At 44.1% G+C, this 17,920-nt stretch overlaps 1 protein-coding gene across 1 annotated transcript in view; it reads left to right on the top strand.

Moving 5' to 3' along the window:
* C2CD2L (C2CD2 like) overlaps positions 1 to 17,920 on the top strand; it is a 23,143-nt gene that overhangs the window by 1,119 nt on the left and 4,104 nt on the right. The window contains exons 3-15 of the mRNA XM_010723782.2: positions 4,013 to 4,108; positions 4,567 to 4,686; positions 6,420 to 6,530; positions 7,382 to 7,498; positions 7,924 to 8,041; positions 8,193 to 8,316; positions 8,785 to 8,849; positions 9,388 to 9,515; positions 9,808 to 9,979; positions 10,647 to 10,748; positions 11,389 to 11,522; positions 12,006 to 12,288; positions 14,053 to 14,262. Coding sequence (XP_010722084.1) covers positions 4,013 to 4,108; positions 4,567 to 4,686; positions 6,420 to 6,530; positions 7,382 to 7,498; positions 7,924 to 8,041; positions 8,193 to 8,316; positions 8,785 to 8,849; positions 9,388 to 9,515; positions 9,808 to 9,979; positions 10,647 to 10,748; positions 11,389 to 11,522; positions 12,006 to 12,288; positions 14,053 to 14,262 — 1,780 coding nt within the window. The remainder of the gene's footprint in view (positions 1 to 4,012; positions 4,109 to 4,566; positions 4,687 to 6,419; positions 6,531 to 7,381; positions 7,499 to 7,923; positions 8,042 to 8,192; positions 8,317 to 8,784; positions 8,850 to 9,387; positions 9,516 to 9,807; positions 9,980 to 10,646; positions 10,749 to 11,388; positions 11,523 to 12,005; positions 12,289 to 14,052; positions 14,263 to 17,920) is intronic.

Raw genomic sequence — 17,920 nt, 5'->3', positions numbered from 1 at the left:
GCCAGGTACCGCGTCGGCGGCGAGGTGAGGGCGGTGAAACCGGAGGTGTGAGGCCGAGGGGGTTGCGTCGGCTTCGGTCGAGGAAGGAAAGCTCCTCACCAAGTACTTGGCTGTATAGTCAGGACTAAACTGTCCAAAGCAAGCATTCGGTGGTGTGCTAGTTTATCTTTTTTTGGCTGCTGTGTGTTGCTTTCTACTGCGCTTGAGGGATGGGGTGCTGATCTTCTATAAGTCGAATATGGCTCATGAATCCCACGGCAAGTATTGTCATGGAAGCTTACGTTGCCTGTTCAGGCCTTAGTACTTCAAGAACTTTGTTGTCTCTTGTTTCTACAGAAGGGCAACAGAGTGCTGATGACTGCTGTGTGAAAGAGTATTGTGACTTGAGTCAAGTTTAGTTGTCAAAAGAAATTGGTAGAATTGGCCTCTACAAGTATTGTGCAGTTGTGAATGCGGGTGGCTTATTTGTAAAGGACTGCTTACTCCTGTTATATGGCTGATGTGTTTCCTTTCTAGATTATTTTTTCCTGTATGTTAGAGATCTGGGAATTGACTAATTGAATTGACCATGTCTGGGATCTGGAAATTGACTTGTTGCAAATGTAAACTTCCTTGAGGCTTCGTCATACGTATGTTGTGTCTATCTGTTTTGAGGTGTACCAGTGACCCTGCTTGTAAAGCTAGGTATTCCTTATTGTGGCTAGTATTGACAGATTTGGTTTGTTGGAGCTGTTTGACTGCGCTAGAGAGACACCTAGTCTCTCCTTATCTGGCTTTACTCATTTTAAAGAAAGGAAAAAAGCAGGAAGAAGAAAGAGGAAACAGCTGATTCTTTCATTGCGTTCAGTCATTTGCTTCTTCACCTTACGGTCTTCGTAATCTGTGTGTGGCACCATGTTTCACCTCTTCCTTGGCCTTGTTAGGTTGACTTGGAAAGGCTGGCCTAGTTTCTCATTCTTGACTACCTGCAATAAGTGAAATTGTGCTTTGTTTTAATGGAGAAATGCTGCAATATCTGGCCTCTCTTTTCTGCCTTTGATCTAGTTGGTTAACACTATAAAATGGGGATGGGTGGTTATATCACTTTTCAGACTCCGATGGTGTCAGAGAACAGACTATTCAGCAGTGTTTTTAGGATGAGCTTATCCTTTGACAGGTTTTAACAGTTAAAGTACTTCGTTCCTAAAACATTTGGGGAAAAATGGGGCCTTTCGCAAAGGTGTGGTAAACATGGTGGACAGATGATTAAAGGTTGAGATGTCCATCAAATTATACATTAATGCCTGTCTTTGTGGACTTTGCTGCTCCTTCTCCACAAACTGTCTTCTCTTATTTTCATTTATTGTTGCCAATTGATTGTACTTAGTTATTGAATATGGAGAAAATGAAAAGATGTACCTTTCAAAATAAGGTAAGGAAGCCGCGGTAAAAATGAGACTGGACCTGTTGCATTTGCGTCCTGTTTCTTTTACTGTCTGCTCAGAACAAACTCAGAAGCTTTCGTTGTTGTCCAAGAAAGTTGGCGAACAGTACCTTAAGAATACTGAGGACAGGAATCATCCATGTTGCAATTCTGGCTTCTGTGAAGTTAGGACTGATTGTGACCAACTGGACTATGTCCTCGATCTTAGAGAAGGAGGTACAAGAAGAACAAGAAGGTGTGCTGTATAAAGTTGCTGTAGGACTACCTGCTTTGTTTGTTGAAAGTGAATCTTTGGCCTGGAATTAAACAAGACTAGCTTATGCATTGTAGGATTATGCACTTGATAGTTACAGTGGATAAGATACAACAAACTTGATTTGGTGTTTAATATGTCAGCTACTATAAAACTTTGATTTACATCTCTGCCTCCTCTTCCTCGCTTTACTCCAGTTCTGCAAGTAGCAAGATTTAATGCTGAACCTGCGGTCCACATCCTGAAAAGGTGGCTTCTTCATTGAGGAAAACCAGAATGTTGAGATATGCTTGCTTTGTTTATTGTGTGGAAGCTAAAACACTGGATCCTGCTGGTGTTGAATCTATTAAGCCTGCTTTTTATTTTGTGACTGAAAGCAAGTTTGTTCTTGTATAGTGTATATAGCACTGAGGGACTTGCTGTCAGGAGTGACACTTAAAATCATGGAATGGCTTAGCCTGGAAGTGATCTTAAAGATCATCGACCTCCATCTCTTTTGTCATGGGCAGGGTTGCCAACCTCTAGATCAGGCTGCCCAAGGCCCCATCCAGCCTGGCCTTGAACATCTCTGGGGATGTGGCATCCACGTCTTCTCTGAGCCGTCTGTTTCAGTGCCCCACTGCCCTCTGAGTGAACAATTTCTTCCTAATATCTAACCTAAATTTTCCCTCTTTTAGTTTAAAGGCATTTCTTCTTGTCCTATTACTGCTAGGCTGTATAAAAGGTCAGTCCCCCTCCAGCATATAAGCTTCTTTGAAACACAAGAAGGCCGCTGTTTTTTGAGCCTGTCCAGGTCCCTTTGGGTGGCATCCCTTTCTACTATTCTGTCAACTGCAACACTTACTTTGGTGTCATTTGACCACCTGCTGAGGGTATACTCAATTGCATGAGCTACATAATTCATGAAGATGTTAAAGAGTACCAGTCCCAAGATGGACCCCTGGGAGGGACCACTCCTGACTAGCCGTCAGCTGGACTTAGAGCCCTTGACAACAACAATGGCTACAACCATCCAAACAATTCTTTATCCACCAAATAGTCAACCCTTAAAATCTGTATCTCTCTAACTTAGAGATAAGGATGTGGTGCAGGACCATGTCAAAGGCCTTGCACATGTCCAGCTAAGTAATATCAATTGCTCTTCCTCTGACTACCAGAGCCGTCGCTTAGTGAAACCCTCCTGTGGCTGGCTTGGTACAATGGTTTATACATGTCAAGCCATGAAAACTGCTTCCTCTCTTGCAAACATGATGGGATAGTCCCCTGTTTTCTGGGATGGAGTGTGCATAGGCAAGGGCCTTCCTTTGCAGAGAGAACTCTAAGGAACTGCACATCAGCAGTAACATGTGCCAAGTGCCTCCCACCTGTAGAAATGCATCTTCTCCCTCTGTCCATCTTGGAATACCATAGTTGTGGTGCTGGATAATCAGCAGTTGGCCCTGTCTGATATGCTGTGCTCATCTCTCAAGCGCTGGATTCCTCTGATTCTAACAAAGTGACCTGGATTTCCAAACTGCGGAGTCTAGAAATCATGCCAGGTAAAGATTGACTGACAGCTAAAATGGCATGGAGGCCTTCAGGTGGCCATGCTTCAGTTTCTGCTGCAGTTGCTCCTCTTCTGGAGCACATCTCTCCAGAAGATGATGTTGCTGCAGTGAGTTGCTGTGGCTAAAAACAGTTCTCTGAAGCAGGCCCTCAATAGTATTCCCTGTGTTCAGACTGCCTACTCTGTTTGCTTCTTGTGAGGAAAGGGATAGGTTTCTTTAAGCAGTGCCCTCAGCTCTTTATCATGGCCTTCTGTTCTTTGTGAAATATTTTCTGTGGAGGACTGCTCTTGTTACATGGGGAAATCCTTGAATGAGGAAGAGGGATACTTCCATGGTGGAGTTTGTAATCTGGTCAACCGTGGAAAGGTGGAAAACGGGAATTAGTCAAGCACGTGAGCTGAGATGCTGTATGTTGGAGATAGGTTTTATTGTTGGTGGTGTTTTTTGGATTTTTAATTGGGGTGAAATTAGCAGAGAGGAGAGAGAAGAAAAGCAAAGTTTTGGTGATGAAGAAGGTTTAATACACTCTCTTACAGTTAACAGGTATTCAGAATAATTTTGCATTCTCAATCAGGCTTGCTTGTCTGAAGTTAGTGTTTGTAAGCCCGGACTGTTTCATTTCTCTGTCTGGACAAGCCAGAATTGCAGTGTGGACATGTTTGTGTGCTGGTTGGATTCATGGAATTGGACTAGAATGTCTCTGGGGCCCTATGTTAGACTTGTTCATCCTCTTTGAAACTACCTGTGATACCTTGTCCACTGGGAACTAACGGAGTTCTCTTTTTGTAGAGTTCAGTGCAGATCACATTTGAAGAAGGTCCTCAATTACCACCAGCAGCAAATATAAGCTGTGTGACGTGCAAAGGCCAGTCAGGTCACAGCATGGTAAGGCTTTGTTGTTCTGTGTTGTGCCATGTCGGGTTTCTCTGCAGTCAGTCTTGTATGGGGATTGTCAATGCCTACGTGATGGGAATGGTAGACCTGGGGGAAGGTTGTGGGCTGGGTCCATAATTCGGTTCAGAGATTGCAGCTCAGGGACTGTACGTTAGTCAACTCTGCGTGAGCAGTGGATGAGATCCATCTGATAAAGCTGAGATGTAGGGATGCTGAGCCTGAGTATCAGGGCACTGCAGTGCAGAGAAGAGGGCTTCTTTGTCAGTAATCTTTATTGGCTCATATATGGAGTCTTAAATGGTATATTTAGAGTGCAGAACTGGGGCTGGAGACTGATGTTTCTGTCTTGCCTCAATAGGTTAACTTTACTTACTGCTTTTACAGATTTTGCCATCTCCAATCTGTGTCTCAGCAGGGATATAAAATTATCAATTTCCTTTTCTCTGTAGGTGCTGTGTTGTCATCTGTCAGCTGAAGCTGTGAAATTCCCTGTCTCTGTAACCCAGCAGTCTGCAGTTGCTGTTTCTGTGGACACATATCATGTCACTTTGGCTCTGCTCCAGGCTGAGGTAATAGTTGTGAAAAGTTTGTTGGTTTGCTTATTCTTCTACATAGCCCTATGCTGATGGAGGAAGGGAGGACTTGATGTAGTGCAGCTGAACGCCTTATTGTGCCAGAGAGAGAGCCGAGTTGTTGCTGCTATCTGGTGGAATACTAAATGTTTCCTGATCAGAGTGCAGAGTCCTGTTTTATGAGCATTGTTCTGCAGATCTTGGATATATAACATCATCTTAATAAAATCTGGGACCAGAGAGATGATGTATGGCAGTGTTCTATGCTTGCTTTTAAAAAACTTGCTTGAAAACCAGAAGATGCACAGAATTCAAAGCTCCTTGCAATGTGATAAATAGGGAAAAATGTGTCCTGTGTGTATGTACAAATATTATTTTGTCCTGTTATTGGTGTGAAAAAGAAACCCACTGTGAAGAATAGTTTACTTGCCAGGACTCCCCTCAATACCTTCATTTTGTTTCTGTGTTGAATTTTTGGAGATGGAGATGTTTTTCACAGAAAAAGGAGCTGAAATTGCAATGGGTGGTAACTCCACAGTTGCTTTCTGGTTGGATTTGCTTCTCCAGAATTTCATTTTTCCCTCAAGCTGAAGGATTTCTTTCTCTTGGTGGCATCTTCCTTGGATACTGCTTACTCTTTGGTGCTATCGGAATAGATGGTAGAATTAAGAGCAATTCTACAGTATGAGGCCAGTCCCACGCTACTGCAGATGTTACAGTTGGAAAGTTGTTCTAGAATGTCTTTGCTCTCAAAAGCTTTAATGAAACTTTCTGTGTACGTTTACCAGATCACGCTGGCTTGTTCTTGTGCCTACATAAGGGTTCTTCATTCCTTCTGAATATCTCCTTTCCTTCCTTGGTGTTTAGTATGGCTGCTGCTGATCTCGTTGTGGCTGATAATTGCCATCATTGTTCATCTTTTCTTAGTCTGTAGAGGCCAGGTCAGGATGAAGTCACTTGATTTTTGTATGTCTGATGGTCAGAATACTTCAAGTGCTTATGTCCCAAATTTGTCTTGCCTTTTCTGTAAACTTCTTGCCAGTTACTTGTCTGGCTACTGTGTCTCAGATCTCTTACTTTCAACTGAAGACTTTGTGTATTCCGGGTAAATAAATGTTCAACAGCTGTTTCTTTCAGTTACTTCTGTTGAACTATGTTAAATTTAAATTTTGTTCTGTTGTTTTTAATAGAGATTTTGAGCTGGGAGGAGTTCTTCTGTCATTTCATTTGTTTGTTGTATTAATGATGCCTTTATTTTGTATGGATGTGGAACTTTTCAGTTGAACTATAGAATACTGTACAGGCTGTGTTGTTGTTGCAGACTATTGGTGACCTGAATGAGTTTGCAGACCATGGATGATTTCCTAGAGACTTTAGAAACGGTTCTACTTATGTTTGACGGCGGTTAATAATGTAGCTCCACAAATACCCTGTATTATTACCCAACTTGCTTTATCAGAGTGTCTTGGGGGCTTTTTCTTCAGCCAAAAAAATAAGATTTTTTTTTTCCTTTGATGTCTGGACATCCAGTAGCAGTGAGAAAGTTGGATATGGAGTGATGAATATTCTGTAGCCAGTTACTCTCAGAGGCCCAGGACCACCTATATTCTTCCTTGTTTTTTTTATTGCTGCAGTAATGGGGAGGCCCTTTTAGTTTCTGAAGGTGAAGCAGGGCATGAAACACCAAATGAAAACAGAGCGTTTCTGACTGCGTATTTGTTCTGGGTCAGGTGGAGATCCACTTGGAGGAGATACAGAATCAGGGTCTCCTGGTGTCATGGATATTCAAGGACAGACCAGACTTGGATCTTTCAGTTCTTCCAAGACTTCAGCCTTGTGAGGTAAGCACACAGAGAGGCTAGACTCAAGCAGAGGGAAGGGTGGGAGGGACAGAAACGGTGCCCAGCCATGAAGAAGGCTGCTGCAGAGTGCAGAGATTGGCAGCTTGTTTTTGTGGCCCTTTTTGAGTGTGAAGGAAGGGGTTCTTTCATTCTGGAACCAATACTAGCTCACCTGTGCTAAAGGAGTGCATTCTTAAAGAGAGCTAAAGCAGTTCTGATACCTGCTTTCTGAGTTTTTGCATAACATCTGAACTCTGAATAGAGTCTACGTAGCAAAAAATGCTTTCTGTCTGTGTAGGTTCTACTGCTGTTGCCAACTGTGGAGCTGCAAAATGAGTTGGAGTATTTTATCTTACTTTTTGGACTTGTAAAGCGTTCAGAACACATGAGCATTTGTGGTTTGAGCTGAACACAGATGTGCTTGCAACTCAGTTTTTTTTTTTTTTTTTTTTTTTTTTGTTGTTGTTGTTGTTAGTTTTATTGAAATCCTTGTCTTATCCTTAGCGGATGTAGGAATCTGGCTTTTATGAAAGTGCGCTGGTACTATTACATGAGGTGGCAAGGATGCAATAAGCCCTAAAGGCTTTATTGTCAAAATTTGCAACAGGGAGACTACAGGTGTAGGGTCAGTTTATCTTGCTTATTTAGCCTGTTTTTCCTGGTAACTATTACAGCAACGGTTAAGCACTGGGGAGAAGGTGTTAGAGGACGGAAGAAGAGTATGTGGCAGCCCTTCTGAGAGAAGGGCTGCTTAGCATCATAGAGGCTTGAGAGGCAGTTGCAGCTGTGTAAGGAGAAAAATTGTCTGCCTCCTTATGACATTCCTGCATTTCCTTTGGATTTGTGGAGAGAAGAACGAAGGGAAAGCGGATCTGTCCACCATAAAGGATCTAATCGAGGATACTATTGTCAGCACACAGCCAGCCATGATGGTGAATCTGAAGGCTTGCACAGCTGGAACTGGCACAGTAAGGTTCTTTTCCTGTAACATTCTCGTGCCTTGTATGCTGTGCCCTGAAGTGCTTCTGTGAGGGCTTAGGCTCATTTTTAGACAGTAGTCACATTCTTAACAATGATTGGGGTATTGTGGCACAGGGAGTGGGGGGAATTAGTGGGAGAGACCTTTGGCTTGTCGCCTTTGGTTCCCCCTTCTAGTAGTCAGAAAGCTCATTCCTATCTGTTTCTTTTCGTGTCTACCCTAAATTTCATGTCTGAAATGACATCGGGCCCACCGAAAGTTGATAGCTTGTGGAATCTGCATTATCTCTAGATGGCTTTGTGGATATTCCCATGAGGAGCATTTGTGAGATGCAAGCACAAATGTTGTGTGTCTTACTGCTATCTGCTGAAAAGCAAATGGTAAGTCATCAGTCTTCCTCTCGTGATTCCTCAGGTATCCAGCAGTAAGGTGACCCAAGAGTCTCCATACAGTGTAGTAGAAGCCCCTCTGGGTTCAAAGCTGTTGCTCCGGAATCTTCGTGTGCTGAACTTAGGCTCACAGAGGAGTGGAGGTAAATGTGAAAACACTGCTAAGCTGAAGCAGGGCAAGTGTGGAGGTAGCAAGGTTAGAGCAAGTGGATGTTTGTCTTGAAATGGAAATACGCATGTGTGAGCTCTGCCTTGCATTTACAGGTGCATATGTGCTCTCCTTTTCTGTTGCAGGAGTTGGGGAGATATGCTGTGTTGCAGAACTAGACAATCCCCCACAGCAAAAATGGACAAGGCCAGTGAGAGCTGGTAGTGCTGGCATTGCTGCAGAGATGGAGTGGAATGAAGAGCTCTTTCTGTAAGTGTCTCTCACGCTCCTGGCAGGTGCAGTAAAGGCAGACTAGCATGACCTCTTTGTGGAGGCGATGTCTGCAGTGCTGGGTGGCGTGTGTTTGTGCTGCTGGTGTTGCTGGGCTGCAAATACTACTGATCGGCCCCAGCTTGCATGCATATTTCCCACTTCCTTGTATGGTGCGTGTTTTAACTGGATGTGCAGGAGTGCTGATTGCGTGGAGTACGGGGGAAGGAGCACTTCAATTTCTGGACAGTTTTATTAGCTTGCTCTGGAAGCTTATGCAGCCCAGCATGGGACATTAACTTACATTCTCCTCACCTTGCTGCTCCTTCTTAAGGCCTCTAAAACAAGACACACATTCCAGAGCTTTGGAAAGGCGATTTGAAGGAAGAAAATATTAAATGAACTTGTTTACTCTGTGGCATTTCTTCAAAGACTACTTAATCCCAGTTCTTCTGTCTGTTTCAACAGTGAGTTAGGACCCAGAAGTAAGGAGCTGAAGTTACAGGTGCTGGGGAATAGCAGCAAAGGGGAAGGTAAGTATGGGCAGCCAAAAAATGGATTCTAAGATGGGAAGACAAAACTGCCTAAAGAACTTGCTGTGATTTGAGCCTGTGATTCTTCTATGTTGGAATCATGTGTTACAAATTCTGCAAGGGATTTCTGTATCAAACTTTATATGAGCTTGTGTGTGAAATACCTCTCGAGTCAGTTGTCCTTAGTGCGGGTCATGGGACCCTTTAACTTTCTCACCTGGAAGCAGTGAGAGGGATGCAGAGACTTGTCCACATGTATTGGAAGAACAGAGCAGAGGCTCTTAATTCTTTTTGACCTGTACTCAGAGTACAGACAACTGCATATTTTTGATGGAGGCTACAAAAATACAACTTGTCTAACGTTTGTTTTGTAGATCAGCAAAGCAGAGCTTCCTCTGCTGAATCTGGGAACTACTGGAATCGAGGGGATCTGCTTTGATGTCCCGTGGGTCTAGTTTCTAGAAGCAGATGGACCTTGGGAAAGGTCTGAGGCACTGAGAAGCTGTGTGGTGTTTTGTTTTCCTTTTTCCTTTTGCAGCTGTACTGCTGGCACATGCTACTCTTCTGCTTGATTCCTTGGGCAAACAGCCCTCTGGGAGACAGGTCTGCTCGCTGGCCTCAGGAGCTGGGCAGGCACTGGCAGCTGAAGCTACCATTGTATTGGAGGTGAGCTGATGACTTCGTAAGCTCTGTGAGTGCATGCTCTATAAATATTTGTAATGTGAGACTATAGCTGGAAACCAAAGTGATTAGGTCTGAGCCTGTTGTAAGAGACTAACAGAGAATGTCTGAGAATGTGTCACCTCACCCTAAGTCCCTGAGCTTCCCTTCCGTTCAACAGATGTTGCAGTGAGGATGGCTCCTTGGTGTCCGGAGCGGTAGCTTTTGTTGTTTGTATGCCCGCCTTTCATTTTGGGAAGAGGGTAGTCCCTTCTGAGCTGTGTTTTATTCTTTGTAGCTTTTATACCAGGATTCTTCTGCATCTCTGAATGCTCAGCATGCCACATCTCTGCATACCAGCATCACCCCCACAAAGAAGGTGGAGATGGACCGGACCATCATGCCTGATGGCACCATTGTGACTACTGTCACCACAATTCAGTCCCGACCCAAGGTGGATTGTAAGCTGGGTGAGGCTGCACTGAGATAGGAGTCTTGCCCAGGTGGCTGTTCAGACACTGAATGTTGGGTTTGCTGTGGACTTGTATCCTAAATATGAAGTGGGTGGATGGTACTTTTGGCTTTCAGGTTACTGTCTTGTGGCTGTCTGGAGACTAGTAGGAAGCATTGAGGGGAGGGAACTGATGTATTGATGTATCTTCTGTATTTGGAAAGAGATATCGGAGGGATGAGCCTCTCTGACATTGTTTGAGGGTGGGACATCTGCATGATGTTGGACTAAACATTTTGGCTTTCTTACTCTTTTCTTCACTGCTGAATGAGTTGTGCTCTATGTACTGAATACAGGCCTGAAAACCTGTTGACCTTGCTTACAAGTTGTTGCTGCTTGCAGTCTCGGCCTGATGTCTTGGTGAATGTAGTGCTGGCTATTTAGTGAGGTAGGGTTGGGAAACAGCACAGACAAGGGCTTGTGACAGGACTGCTTTGTGTGTCATTCCGGTTGGCTTCTTACTACTTGACTGCTGCAAAGCCTCATATTGGCAGCCTCTGCAGATGGGGTGTGTGTGTGTGTGTGTGTGATGCTGTGTGTGGGGGGGGCCTTGAGAATGTGATGAAGCTGCCTGAATTTCATGTCCACTTTTGTCTCTGTGTCTCTTCCTCTCCTTCACTATGAAGATTCACCTTCAAGGTCACCATCCAAGGTAGAAGTGACAGAAAAGAAGACAACAGTGCTTTTGGAAAGCAGCTGTCCTCACAACTCTTTGTCCAGCAGCAGCCGTAAGTGCTTGCGAAACAGGGCTTCTTAGGGGAGCAGTGATGTTTCTTAGCCTTTCTCAGAAAGCAGCTGTCTGATGAGAGTTGCTGAACTCATCTGCATTTGCTGCAGAAGAAAAAGCCCAAGTACCTAAGGGAAGAAGAGGAATAAGGGACAGAAGGACAGGAAGTGGAAGCAAGTGAAAGAAATGCTGCTGTGGCTCTCTCATCTGTTAATCTGAATGTTTCCTTGTCTGACAAAAACATCTCCAAAGTATCTGAACCCAAAGAAATTTGCTCGTGCTTTATCTCTGTACTTCGTATTTCTCATTGTCTCTGGGACAGGGTGCTTAGGCTCATTGGATGCTTTGTGGCCAAGGCTTTGTGACCTCTTGTAAGTCTTCGGAAGTTCTTTTTAAATGGGAAATGGGAAAGGTATTTTAATAATGCGCCTGTTGGGAAATCAAGCTTAACAGGTGCCTAAAAGAGATGAGAACTCTGCAGAGCATCCTTTCTTTAATTTCTTTGAGCAAATCTATAATAAATACTGCTATCTATTGTAACATACATGCAGTAGCCCATTAAAAGCATCATGGTCAGTAAGTGATCTCTTGCCTGTGCTGAAGGATGCTACTTCAAGTGTTGGTGTCTTTCTTGTTCTCAGGGGGCAGCCAGATGCCCAATGGCTTGGATCCAGTGGCTGAGACAGCAATCAGGCAGCTAACTGAGACAAATAACAAGCCTGCCAAGAAGACCCCAACAAAACGTAGCACGCTGATCATCTCAGGAGTTTCCAAGGTGTCTGGCAGTTTAGAGGTCTCCATTTTCATTCTGGGAGGTTGTTTCTAGGAATGTGTGTGTGAAACCACCCTGTACTGTAGGGAATGGTGAGAAAAGATCCCATTGCAGGGGACTTGCTCAGCAGAACCCTTTTGCTGCTTTCTTGCAGCTTGTTCCTATTTCCCAGCAAGCATCAAGGTTACCTCATTAGTCTGCAGGGCAGCTGCCATGGGAAGCTCACAAAGTATGGCAGGAGAAGAGGAAGCTGTTGATGCAGCCAATTGGGAAACCTTGTGGAGAATCTGAGTTATCCTGGGACTTTCTTATGGGAGTGAGGGAAGTATTGCAAAATGTAGTGGAATCGGGTATCTTCCAGTATGTTTCAGCAAAAAAATAAGTGACCATTGCATGTCTGTGCTTTCTATCATGGATGATCAAAACTGGAGATAAAGGCAATGCTTTAGATCTTGTCTTCCTGTCTGACCTTCTAACATCCTCCAGGTACCTCTTGCTCAAGATGAAATGGCGCTTTCTCTGGGTTATGCTGCATCCATGGAGGCCACAGTATATGGGGATACTGGGGCAGTCTGTGCATCCGACCAGGTGCATGATTCCACTGAATCATCACAGCTGCTGGAAGCGTCACCGTCAGAACAAAGAGCCAGTCAGGAGCTGGATGAGACAACGCGATCTGACATCTCTGAGAGACCGTCTGTGGAAGATGTTGAGTCTGAAACTGGCTCCACAGGAGCCCTTGAAACCAGGAGCTTGAAAGATCACAAAGGTGAGGGTGAACTGTTGGCCAGTAGCTAATGTCAGCTTGTTGTTCCTGAGGAAGAAGTGAGATCTCTGCAGCTTGCATATTCTGAAGACAGTGTTTTGGCCTCTGAGTTTTCAGATCAGACATGTATCTGTCAATAGCGATTCTTCCTCTAAACTCTGCTGCTGTGGTGCAGAGATGGAGATTGTGTGGACCTTGATACGCTCTGTTTTCTCCATTACCATCAAAGTAGCTAGCACCTCTGGCCTGCAATGCTATAGAATGTCCCCCACAGACTCCCAGCTTTTAAACAGTGAAGGGTAGGCCTGCCATGACTGGGCTGCTGTTCTGGAATATCCAGGTTTGTGTCAGTTGGACAGACTGCATGACTTGGATTAGTTTGCTTGAAGCCATGATCATTTCAGCTTGCTACAAATTCCCTAAGCAAAGGCAAGCCAATAATCTGTTTCTCAGAATTGTGTTGGTCTTCTGTTTGCATGTCAAGTGAAGTTATGTGGCCCAGATGCACAAGAGACCTGGTGAGCTGGGGAAAAAAAGGAAGAAAAAGAAAGAATCATAGAATTGCTCAGGTTGGAAAAGACCTTGAAGGTCAAGTCCAATCGCAACCTAACCATACTACCCCAACTCTAACAACCCTCCACTAAATCATGTCCCTGAGCACCACATCCAAATGGTTTTTAAACACATTCAGGGATGGTGACTCAACCACCTCGCTGGGGAGCCTATTGCAGTGCTTAACAACCCTTTCGGTAAAGAAGTTTGTCCTGATATCCAACCTAAACTTCCCCTGGCGCAACTTGAGGCCATTTCCTCATGTCCTGTCACCAGTGAGAAGAGACCAGCCCCGCTCTTGCTGTAATCACCTTTCAGATATTGGAAGAGAGCCGTAAGGTCTCCCCTCAGCCTCCTTTTTCCCAGACTCAACAGCCCCAGTTCCTTCAGTGTCTCCTCGTAGGCCTCCAAGCCCTTCACCAGCCTTGTTGCCCTTCTTTGGACCTGCTCCAGCATCTCAATGTCCTTTCTGTACTTAGGTGCTCAAAACTGAATGAATTATTAGAGGTGAGACCTCACCAATGCAGATACAAGGGAAGGATGACTTCCCTAGTCCTGCTCACCACGCCATTCCTGATACAAACCAGGATGTCGTTGGCAAGGAACCCCACTATCTATAGAAAATACTGTTGTAGCACTGAATAATGGGCAGGTTTTGGATATGCCTTTGTGTTCCCTTTTGGGGCTGCCAGTGAGCAGCATTTTCATCTTGTCCTGCCTCTCTATGTCTTCAGGAGCCATCACTGTTTTTTTCTTCCAGATTTGCGCATATTGTGAAACTGCAAACAGTTGTGCTGAGAGTTTGATGACCAGCTAATCTAGATGCCCATAAGATGGGCTAGCCCGAGAAGCCTTTTCCCTGTTGTGTGTTGCTGTGGGTATCTCCATACTGTGATATTCCCAGTCATTTTAAACATCAGCTCTTAACTTTAAATTAAGTTCTCCATGACTCCCCTCAAGTAGATGGCTGCATAAAAGGAAGCTTATGTACAGGGGGCGTGTTTTTTAGGAAAATAACTTTATATTGCAGTCTGTGCTGAATCTGGACTTTGCCTTGCAGTTAAAAGCTAGGACTCACTTGACCTGTGTGCTTTTGCTTATTGGAATGATGGCCTCTTGTTTGAGAGTGGCCAGATAACAGCATGTATTTGTCGTCCCAGAGACTTGCCAGGGCAGGATAACATCATGATTGCTATCCCCTTCCTGTCTTTGCAGTTAGCTTTCTTCGGAGTGGTACCAAACTCATCTTCCGGAGAAGGAGTAAGCAGAAGGAAGCTGGCCTCAGCCAGTCACATGATGACTTGTCCAACGTCACTGCTAGTTCTGCCACCAAGAAGAAAGCTGGCAGCTTCTCCCACCGCCTCATCAAACGCTTCTCCTTCAAGTCTAAATCCAAACCTAAGACTGGTGACAACACAACAACAGGTGAGAACTGAATGAAGGAGAAGCCAGCTGGAAGGATTCAACAGAAATTCTCTTCTCTTCTCTCGTCTTTCCACTCCACTGGTACCTGTGACCTGCAGTCCAGTTCCTTGCATCCTTGTCTGAGGGAAGACACCTTGGTACTTGACACTGTCTAGGGAGTGAAGGTGGTGAACCCAGGGCTGAGGCTGCTTAACTGTCTTTGCTCGGCCTTCTCTGACGATTATGCTCTCAAAAAAACCTAGCTGATACGCTAATCCCCATTGGGGTCCCAGGAGCTGCAGAAGTGACTCTGTGTAGCTGTCCAGCTTCACCAGGTGTTTCCTTGAAAGAGAGGGGGATCTTTCAAGCGACAGCCTCACTTAAAAAGTGAGAAACTGCTAAGGTATCTGCATTTTTCAAGAGCTGTGAGTTGTAACCTTGCAGAATTCTGATATTGAGAAAGAATAACCTTCCTGAATTCTGATATTGAGAGAGGATGGTGTGGTCATGAGCCATTCACCTGTTGCTCTTGCTTGGTGCAGAGGCTTGTTGCCTGACTGAGGTGTGGGATGCGTTGTGGGTTGGTGCATTCCTGGCCTAAGAGCTGTGAGCAGAATGAGATACTGTTCCCCTATTGGAATGGCTTCTGGTTCAGAGGGTGCTGAGGAAGCCTGCTTTCTGCGCTCTACTGATGAAGAAAGGTGTCACTAAGAACAAGGAAGTCTTAAGCACTAGGCAAGTTTTCTGTAGAAGACGGAGTCGTTGCAAGGTTTGGTTGCTGCTCATGGTGCTGCCACCTGGTGACACAGCCCTCCTGTATTTGTGTTCTGGAGTGGGGAAGAGACCTTGTTGCATGCATGTACCAACTGTCTTCTGTATGAGTGAAACCCTTTTCCTTGTACGTAGCTGGGGCTTCCCCAGTGTTTTGCTGGAAGATGGCAGAAGCTGTCACCTGGTCCTGCACTCTGTGTGGCCTCACTCTCAATCAGCCCTCACACCAATGACCAGTATTGTGCTGGAGCTGGACAAGTGAGAAATGGTGGCAATACCAGCAAAAGAGCAGTGTGATATGAAACCTCAAGCTGTGTGGCGACACAAGTGAGGAGCTTACACGTTTTCACAGAGGAGAGTATAGAAGGAGCCTTTCTTGATGGTATTTGATACTCTCCTTCTTAAAAATGTAATTTTCTGTGTTTAAACTGGAGGCGTTTTTGCAGTGGGTGTTTCTTGAAGGAGAGCTGCTTGGGGGAAAAAATCAACTGCTTGCACGGGAGTAAACACTGCCCTTCCAAATGAATGTTTTTCCAGTCTCCTGAGATGCACGCATTATGAATATTTGCAGAGGCCCGGTTTGGATGAGTGTTACAGCACTTCCTGAGGAAATGATAGTGCCCTGTCAGAGTAGATGGTTAGAATGTGGAAGCTCTTTCTGTTCTGTCGGTTGTGGAGTTGAGGAAATGGAGCAAAAGGGAGGAGGAAAAGCCTCAGAAGAGAGATCACGTAGGCCTGGCTGAGTTTTCTAGCTGCTCTTTTCTGTTAAAATGTATTTTCAAACTATCTGTGACACAGTGCATCATATCAGAAGACAAAACCTAGATTACTGATAAGGCCTTGCCCCATTTCTGGGGACTGCAGTGTGCTTGGTAGGTTGCTGTAAAGAGATTTATAGGTGGGAATTTAGGGTGTGTCTGGAAAAGTGTCTGAAAGTAGGGAAGACCAGAGTCACTTAGGTTTGGATTTTAAGTGTTGATGTGTGCTGAAAGAAAGGACTCTAGTTTTCAATCTGCTGATTCGTCACAAGGTTGAATGTACCTAGTAAGCTTGACTGTTCCAGCTGGCTGACTAGGCAACTCTTCTCTATTTTTCAAGGTCTGAAATTCTTTTTTGCCATTACAAAGTTCCTTTGTATCTTGTCTCTTTTTTTTTTTTTTCTTTTCATTTCTTTCCTTGTCAGCACGGTACTGTGGCTAGGCTTATGTGGCTTTCTGTGCAGCTTGATGCACTCCAGATGTCACACAGCTTGCTATTCAGTAAGAATAATGAAAATCAATTTATTTGATGTGCCACTTTGGGAAGTTGGCTGTCTGCAACTAAGCCCTAGTAATCTCTGGTTTGGCATGGGTTTCCTCCTCTGGATCAGTGATGTATCACACGTGGAACTTTTTCATAGGCATTGTTCCCAAAGCCCCTCAAAGTTTGGTTCTGGTTTTGGTATTCTCTCTTGCAACGTCCCTCTGTCATTAACATTACTTGGCACTGTTGTATTTTTGTGTTTTTTTTTTTTCTTTAGGTAAGTCTGAGGGTTTTTTGAATGATCTGTGCTGGTTGTGCCTTGACAGCAGAACCTCTCTGGTGGGATCACTGAAACTTTGTTATTACCAATGGCTTTGAACTGAAGGGCTGATGGCTCTTCCTACAGATTTACAGTTGGACCTTCTACAAGTCTTATTTAATATTTATGTATTCTTTAATGCTATAAGCAGCGTGAGCTATCTTGGCGTGGGGCAGCTTGTGTCAAGTGCGCAGGGCTCCCACCAGTGCTTCTGGAATGTTAACGTAAGAGCAGCTGTGAGGGATAGTGAGCATTGCCCTTGTTGGCATGGATCACTCTGCAAAATGCCAATGAGATTTGTGTCTGATTTATCTAATTTTAAACCAGAATAGTTTGTTCCACCTCAGAGGAAGGACACTACAGGAGAGCTGGAAGTAAAGCACAAACCAGAGTTCTTCACTGGCCTCAGGGAACAAAGGAGGTTTTTCTAGCTGTGTTAAATAAGTTATTCCTAGAATACATCCATGCATCATAATGAATTTGTTCCTGCTCTGTAGGCTCCAGGATATTGTAGCTCTGAAGTGGAAGTGGAATTACTGTTTTTGATATTTTTACCTTTGACCTTTCAAAAGAATTACGGTAATGTCTCAAAAGAATTTTCTCAGAATATCTTGCACTGTCATCCATAGAATGAATGGCATACATGATGCATGATGGTGATTTGTGTTTTTAACCTTGAATTTTTGGTGGTGTTCTTTATCATGAGCAGTAAATTGGATGTGGAAGTTTGCATCTGGCTAGATAGCTTACTAGCTAGCTAGTCTCCAGTTCAGACAGAGTACATGCCCAAACTTTAACTCATATGTCTATTTTTGTTTTCTTTCTGCCACATCGTTTATTCTTAAAGTTCTGAAGTACAGAACTATATTGTAGCCTGTGTTCTTCTACAAAATGTTCTCTGTATGTGCAGAATGTTTTTCAGAGTATTTAGATAAGATTTGGGGGACAGTGGGGTAAGGGAGAATGGGTCAGTTGTCTTGGAGTTTTTTAGTACATTCTTGATTTAGAGTATTCATCCTTAATCTTCATATCTGTACATGGCTTCCTTTCTCTATTGCAAAGGTTTTTTTGTCCTCCGAGTAGTAGGTGACTGATTTTCTTTTCCAGGCTATGTGAGCATGTGTGGATCTGCTGGATTACTTGAAGCCAGGTATAGTAACAGATCCACAAAGAGGTGTGATTATTGGTCTATGAAAAGATTCTTTTATCATATTCTTTTCAGAATGAAAGGGAAGGTCACATAGATCTCCAATCTCCAGAAACTATAGACAGAGTTTCATGGAGTTTTCTTTCATAAAACTGCTGTGTAAAATAGATCTGCTTATATTTAATCGCTGCTTGTACTTA

Source organism: Meleagris gallopavo, chromosome 26 (genome assembly GCF_000146605.3).
Source record: "Meleagris gallopavo isolate NT-WF06-2002-E0010 breed Aviagen turkey brand Nicholas breeding stock chromosome 26, Turkey_5.1, whole genome shotgun sequence".
Classification (NCBI taxonomy): Eukaryota; Metazoa; Chordata; class Aves; order Galliformes; family Phasianidae; genus Meleagris; species Meleagris gallopavo.
The sequence above is the reverse complement of the archived record's forward strand: the minus strand, read 5'-3'. Positions and strand labels throughout refer to the sequence as shown.